Source organism: Piliocolobus tephrosceles, chromosome 4 (genome assembly GCF_002776525.5).
Source record: "Piliocolobus tephrosceles isolate RC106 chromosome 4, ASM277652v3, whole genome shotgun sequence".
Taxonomy (NCBI): Eukaryota; Metazoa; Chordata; class Mammalia; order Primates; family Cercopithecidae; genus Piliocolobus; species Piliocolobus tephrosceles.
The window spans coordinates 33,407,296-33,415,148 of NC_045437.1; the positions used below are offsets into that span (position 1 = coordinate 33,407,296).

General features: G+C 40.3%; 1 protein-coding gene across 2 annotated transcripts in view; it reads right to left on the bottom strand.

Moving 5' to 3' along the window:
* Positions 1–649: 649 nt before the first annotated feature.
* The window catches only part of C1QTNF3 (C1q and TNF related 3), a 23,767-nt gene continuing 16,563 nt past the window's right edge, over positions 650–7,853 (bottom strand). Inside the window, exons 5-6 of one of the 2 annotated variants that reach the window (XM_023216543.2) lie at positions 5,185–5,284; positions 650–1,695 (exon numbers count right to left, since the gene is read on the bottom strand). In XM_023216543.2, coding sequence (XP_023072311.1) covers positions 1,536–1,695; positions 5,185–5,284 — 260 coding nt within the window. In that variant the 3' untranslated portion in view covers positions 650–1,535. The remainder of the gene's footprint in view (positions 1,696–5,184; positions 5,285–7,853) is intronic. The other variant, XM_023216542.2, reaches the window with a different exon arrangement.

Here is a 7,853-nt window from a genome sequence, read left to right on the forward strand (position 1 = left end):
AGGCTGAGGTAGGAGAGTCACTTGAACCCAGGAGGTGGAGGCTGCAGTGAGCTGAAATTGTGCCACTGCACTCCAGTCTGGGCAGCAGAGTGAAACTGTCTCCAAAAAAGGAAAAAAAAAAAAAAAGATTTAGAATTTGCAGACACCTACCTCCTCTTTCCTTTTTAGCATCTCAGTTTTGGGACACTTGTGAAATTAATCTTCCAAGTATAATTCTGGTCATAGGTAAATTGTGAAGGCATTGGAAATTATCTGCACCTTTTCCCATCTCTGTTGTAAATCAATTTCCCACACACCTGGAACTTGTTGCCTACAGTCAAACCTTGTGTGTCACTAAGGTGAAAACTTAGAATTTAAGCATGAACATTACAAAGACTTCAGGTATGTGATAAAAAAACTTCTTTCCTCAGAGAAATTCAGATTTTATTAGTGAGCCCTTGAAACATCAATGTCTTAAAGCGTTGAAATTAGAACAATGGAATAACTGAAAAGCGAAGTTTTCTGGAGTCATGTGACCCTGCTGTGTGCCCAAGTCACCTATTCATATGGCTGTTCACATCACCTGCATGAAAACATTTTCACTTTGTGTTAACCATAGTGATTTACAATTGTATGACTATTAAACTTTATTAAAAACAAGTTTAGAAAGTATCTTTAACAGAGGTGTGTTTATTTCCATATATTGCTCATTACATTTTTCTTGCCATAGTTTTATCTAAAGCCAAGTCAAAATTTTTCTCTAAGGTATTTATTAGTAGTGTGTGTTCTTCAGATATAAAATCCCTCTGATCAACATGCAACATTTGATTATCTATTGGTACTGTACCTCTATGAAATACTGATGACATTTGTTAATAGAAAACCTCAACCTCCTGACCCCACATCCGAAGTTGGGGGCGATGTGGGGGAACATAGACAAAATTACAAAAACATTACTGGTCAAGCACATTGCAGCTAAAATCTATTGACTTTAAAATAGTATTGTATGTGAATTCAGAGTTTTAACATATTTGTGAATCAAAAGGAAAGGATCAAAGGCTAAGCTGAACACAGAGGGCACTAAATTAGCTAATAAGGCAGCTAGTGTCCCTGTTCTTGCCCCAGCCCTGTCATATCACTGCGTCTTATTCTCTCAAATGTTATAAAGAATGATGAACTTAAAACTTCAGGGGTTCCTGAAAATTGGTATTAAATTAAAATTAGAGCAGCCAAAATTCTTTGCAAATGACTTCTCTGATAGAAAAAAAATATTTCCAGCCTGCTTCAGAGGAGAATCCTCTTTTAGGTGCCAAGGAAAGAGTGATAAAGATGCTGAGTGTATTAGTCAAGGTCATCTGAGAAGACTACTTTGTGGTTGATTCTTCTGAGCCCCTGAGTTGTCCAACATTATTGGTGTACCTGTAGCATGAATAGCATTGCAACCAATAACTTTTTGAATACAGCATGTAAAACCCTAACTTTAATGTTCATCAGATCATAACAATATCAGCTCAGCTACAAGTCTTCCCCAAAGTGGAGCTATTCTAGTCATATATTTACTTAGTTTCAAAGAGCAGGAATCCTGCAAAGGTGGAGAAGCGTTGGTGGTCCCCATGGAGAGCGCCATTGCCCATTCGCAGCCAAACCTCATCCCCTTTGGCTAGCTTCAGCACAGCATGGTTGCTGGATGTATCTGATTTGCCCTTCGTTTCATAGCTGGAAAGAAAAAGAGGATCAAACTACTTAGTCTTTGACATGAACAACCAGCTCTTCACCAAAGTCTGTGCTCCCCTTTTCCCCTTCCCACAGGTATAATCCTGTGGCTAAGTTCTCTAAACAGCCTGTGAGCAGAAATGACCTAAGGCTGGCTAGTAACACTCTCACAAAACCCCTCCCTGCTCCTTCTTATGACTGTCTGGAATGTTCATGACAATGACCAGAATGGTCTTAGAAGCCATATGTTGAGTACTGGGTTCTTGGAGACTGTGTGGAAAACAGCTCTCTCTCTTCCCTGCTCCAACCCAGAACAACCCTGGACTGTTTCATGAGAAGGAAAGAAAGTTATAATATGTTTGAGCTATTTCACTGGGTTTTTGTTACAGCAATTTAGCTTCCCCTAACTAGCTAGAATTTGGTACAAAAGGAGACTGCTCCATAATGCAAACAAAAATAGGCTTGTGGCCGGGCGCGGTGGCTCAAGCCTGTAATCCCAGCACTTTGGGAGGCCAAGACGGGCGGATCACGAGGTCAGGAGATCGAGACCATCCTGGCTAACACAGTGAAACCCCGTCTCTACTAAAAAATACAAAAAACTAGCCGGGCGAGGTGGCAGGCGCCTGTAGTCCCAGCTACTTGGGAGACTGAGGTGGGAGAATGGCGTAAACCCAGGAGGCGGAGATTGCAGTGAGCTGAGATCCGGCCACTGCACTCCAGCCTGGGCGACAGAGCAAGACTCCGTCTCAAAAAAAAAAAAAAAAAATAGGCTTGCACTGGCTCATGGTCAGGCAAGGAGTAATGGGGAAACAAATATCATGGTCTGGGAAAGCAGAAGATCCATGTTACACTGTGCAAAAACATTTGGGAAAACATGTCAACTTGGAAGATAGATCTAATGCCTGTAGGCTAAGAAAGGGAAGTAATTGGAAAAAGCCAAAATACTCTGCTGCTTTTAGAAAGATGTTGCTACAAAAGATGAGCTTAGGCAAAAACTAACTTGTTTGGAGAAGAAGAAGAAAATAGTGTCTATATGGTTGGGGCCTAACAAGGTTAAAAAAGCCAGGTGTTTTTATACCTGGAAGAGCAGTGATAAAGTTGATGTTTTCTCCTTAAGACTGCTCATTCAGCAGCCATGAAAAAGAAAGAGTTCATGTCCTTTGTAGGGACATGCATGAAGCTGGAAGTCATCATTCTCAGCAAACTAACACACACAGGAACAGAAAACCAAATACTACATATTCTCACTCATAAGTGGGAGTTGAATAATGAGAACACATGGACACAGGGAGAGGAACATCACACACCAGGGCCTGTGGTAGGTTGGGGGAAAGGGGAGGGAGAGCAAAGTGGAGGGAGAGCATTAGGAGAAATACCTAATGCATGCAGGGTTTAAAACCTAGATGATGAGTTTATAGGTGCAGCAAACCACTATGGCACATGTACACCTATGTAACAAATCTGCACATTCTGCACAAGTATCCCGGAACTTAAAGTAAAATTAAAAAGAAGAAAAATAAAAGACTACTCATTCAGTCAGATAGACACAGCTGTGGCACAATCTGATGAATTAAAAATATTGCCTTTCTACCCAAATCTATTGCTTTAGAAGGCCTCAGGGTAGTTCCATTAAATTGAGAGAAAGGCACGAAGACAAGGACTAGCAGGTTGAAAACTGTCAAGAAAAGTACATGGAGTGTGGTTTAGTAACACATGTAACTGACTTGACTTAATCTATTTAATAAATGAAGTAAAAGCCAGCTAAGTAGATAGAGTAAATAGAGTAAAAACTAGAGTAAAAGCCTGCTAAGTAAGTTTCTGAGGAAATGGGTTTACCAGAGACCCAAAACTGGACTCAAGAGACTTGGGATGTTTGACTCAGCCTTCAAATTCGCACCAGCAGGAAGTGGGCTGTGAGAGAGCCCTGAGGAGGGCCTGCTCACCTTTCAGATGTGCTACAGAGAAAAGCAGACAGAGAAGACCCTCCTAGAGGACAGAATCAGGAGCCAAAGAGAAAAACAGCCAACAAACCAATTTGATGAAAAGGACTGCTCATTGACTAACTCAGGGCTTTGAGCTGGATGCGTTATTTGTGCTTTACAGGCTGTCTCCCATAGGATCAGACAGATGGGGAGACATGTATTCTAAGTGCAGGAAGAAGAGTTCAGCAGATATTTGGAAGCCAGAGGGCAGAGAAGGCTAGCTGTTCACCAGAATCCCCTTTCCTTTCTTCCAGCGGCGCTACAATTCCATGTCACCCTTGCATTTCTTGGGTGGAAAACAATGTGACTAAGTTCTCTGAACAGAATTCCTGATCCATAAACATTTCCACAAGCTTGCAACATGAAGCTTTTTTCCTTCTGGCTCTGGCAATGACAATGACCAGAGAGAATTTCAAAGTCAGTTTTTGTTGTTGTTGCTTGTTTGTTTTTGTTGTTGTTGTTGTTTTTGAGATGGAGTCTTGCTCTGTTGCCCAGGCTGGAGTGCAGTGGTGCGATCTCGGCTCACTGCAAGCTCAGCCTCCTGGGTTCACGCCATTCTCCTGCCTCAGCCTCCCGAGTAGTTGGGACTACAGGCACCCACCACCACGCCCGGCTAATTTTTTGTATTTTTTTTTTTTTTTAGTAGAGACAGGGTTTCACCGTGTTAGCCAGGATTGTCTCAATCTCCTGACCTTGTGATCTGCCCTCCTCAGACCCCCAAAATGCTGGGATTATAGGTGTGAGCCACCGCACCCAGCTCAAAGTCAGTTTTATAGATTGCAGAGCTGCTTTCATCAACCTAGCTTCCTCAAAAAACAGGAAGAATAAACCCATTCCCAACCCGCACCCCTTCTACAACCCCTCACTCTTTCCCAACCTGAAACTCTTGCCCTGGACTGGTCAAGAAAAATCAACTTCTAGCATGTTAGAGCTACTGGATCTCTTAGTTGCAACAATTTCACCTACCCTGACTCATCTTTCTGTCTTTTGGCATTTCAAATACATCTTCTCACTGAGATTAGGCTCCAGAAGTAAACACAGCAATTATCACACATCATCAAAAATAACAGGGAAATGCTAACAGCCACAAAGTTTTTCATAGATAACTCATGGCCCATTAAATTGTAAGAAAGGTGTTGGCTCTCTGCCTCTCTGCCACATTCCAAGCTAACATCAGAGGGTGTGGGAGAATGGGAAAGCAGAAAAAGGGGCAGAGAGAGAGGAGAAAAATAATGATTTATAAAAATAAGCCAAATGATTGGTTATGGGGGAGTGCTGCTAGTAATAAATGCAAGGCCTCTTATCAACCTGCTGATGCTCAAGTTCATCAGATTTATTTCTTCCCAAACAATAATGATGATAATGTGGCCACATTGGTGCATGAGGGCTCGTATTGAGGACAGGGGTCATGTCAGGCTCTATTGACTCCTATACACTTCCCTGCCATTAGGTGTTCCTTGAACAAACAATGGCAGCATGGATGAGACCCGTGATAGAAAAGACCACTCACCTGTACATGCTGAAGACTGTATTGCCATTGTGCATAAGGTACACATACACTTCCTCAACATCTTCATGCTTCATCATGCTGAAGGTGAAGAAATACACACCTGAAAAAAGCAGATATTTATCCATGTTGATATTAACATATTATACATTGAGGACCTGGAGATACCTGGAGATTTGCCAAATGCCTTCTCATGTCTTTTATTGATATTCTTTGTAGTATGGTGTTTCTCCTTGGCCTTAATCTGCAGGAATGTCCCTTTATCTACTCCCCTTCCAAGTGCTTTCAAGTGTTTTGAGACTTTCTCAATGTGTACACTGTGTATCCCGAATAAGACTTGAAAGTCTTTAAGGGAAGAAGCCTACCTCATTCCCTCATTTTAGCTGTATCTCACCACCTTGTGCCCTGACAAAGTGCTTAGGGCAAAGTAGGTGTTGTTCCTGGGCGTAGGTTAGCTATCATCCGCATCTACCACAGAACTCGTGTTACCAAGGTACAGAGAGGTTTGTGGTTGAACAACGATGCTCCGTGGCTTAAGAAAATGAGCAACTATAACAATACAACAGGTGATTATACTCACTAAAGGGGTTAGCCAAAGATAAGGAAATCCTGGAGCACAGAATAAATGTTTATGAGTTATAAAGAAATGGTTCTGGTAATTTCTTATGCTATTCCTTATATGTTGGTGAAATACAATAATCAGAAAGACCCAGCTTAGATTCAGAGACAGGACCTTGTCACTAAAAGTCTGTATCCTCTTCATTTGAAAAAGACCAACATATATTTTTGAAGATTTGAGTCATTTAATAAGAGCCTAGGGCTCCTAATTGAAAGCAATATAATATGACCTAATATACTGTAAATGCCAGCACACAGGATACTTTTACTGAATGATTAAGAAGAATCCAATAGCACACAGACAAAATAAAAGGAAAATTTTTCAAACTCTAAATGATCTGGGATTTTGGTGTGCATTTTGGAAAGGTGAATGAACATAAGTCATCAAGCTCTTACTGATTTCCATGTTACATTTTAAACAAATGGCCTTTCAAGACAGTAACCCAGAAATAGCTTTAATAAAAGATAGTTCTATCTCTTTCTCAAAGGTGCAATCAAGTAAGATGAAAGTTGTAAGGGTGCCGTGTCAATTCACCTGATTCTAAGTCAAATTAAATGAAGAAGTATGATGATGCTTTGTCTAGTGCCGGGAATGCATACTCAATGTTCTGGGAACAAAGGAAATGGCCTAAAAGGTTATCATGCCTATTCATATGCCTAGAGATTGGCCCGCAGATGAAAAGTAAAGGCAGATAAAAATTAAAAGCCTCAAGGAAAATAGTTTATATGTGTTTAGTTTTTCACATTTTACAAAATTTCATGTTAGACACATACACATACATAATTTTCAATACCTCAAGAAGATAAAGCTGAAATCAAAATGACAGGAAAATATATTAGTTTTTCTTACAAAATCATGATGACTGTTAAAAATAGATTGAAAAAACATGTTAGAGACAGTAGACTAAAACACCAGATGGTGAATAAATGAAATGCCTGGACTTGGAAATATCGAAGTTAGTATGTATTATACCCACATGTGGCTTTCCTGCAAGGGAAGCTACTGAAACCAGAGGAGACACACTTGTACTACAGTTTGGAGGTCTTTGTGTTGCTGTAATTTCAAAAACCAGCCTTCTCTGTCTCTTCACTCCCAAAGCTGGAAAGGATAAAATGGTCTTTTTGTAATCTATTGCAAAAATGGAGACTGAAACAGAAAACTGTGAGAGTCAAATGACAGTGGTATCGCTAGAAGCTGAACGTCTGGCAAGAGAGCTCTAAAAAACTAAATTCTTACTTAGACTTCAATTATAAAGCCACTTAATTCCATGGAAACGTGGACTAGGTATTTCTAGGCACTAATATAATCTGTGGCACAGACAGCATTTAACAGAATAGTTATAAGAAAATTACGACATAAACCTTCAGAGCAGAAAATCACGTAAGAACATTTAAAGATGATTTTCATGACATTAAGGTGTGATGAAAGATTGCTTCTATCATTTCATATCTCAGTTCATTTCTGACTTCATTTGAGAAGAGAAATAAATCAAGGTGCAATTAAAAGCATTTGTGAACATCTGACAGGGCCACTGCCTCCATCAGAAGTTTCTTCCTTTTAATTCTGGATACCATATAGAGAAATGAAAAGAACTGAAAAACAAAAACCAAATAAGCACCCACATTCTGCAACACTAAGAGACTGGAAGAAAATCAATGAACTTCAAGAATACCTGTAAGTCCTGCCAAATGCCCCTGAGGGTGGACAGAGTCACGTGGAGATAACACAAGTTTGGGCTGGGCTCTGAGGAGGCCAGGTGACAGCAGGTGTCACACAGTGCCAGGAGAAATGCACTCTCTGATAGTGAGGGCCATGTGGAAGTGCAATGCTGAAAACAAGCTCCTGTGAACAGGGCTGAGCAGAAGCAAAGGCTGTGTTTGGGGTGATGGTTGCTAGATACAGTGTAGGATGTGGAAAGAGGATCTGCAGTGGCCAATCTCAAAATTTGCCAGCAAAAAAAAATAAATAAATAAAATAAAAAAAAAAGAAAGAGAAAAGAAAGAAAGAAAGAAAGAAAGAAAGAAAGAAAGAAAGAAAGAAAGAAAGAAAGAAA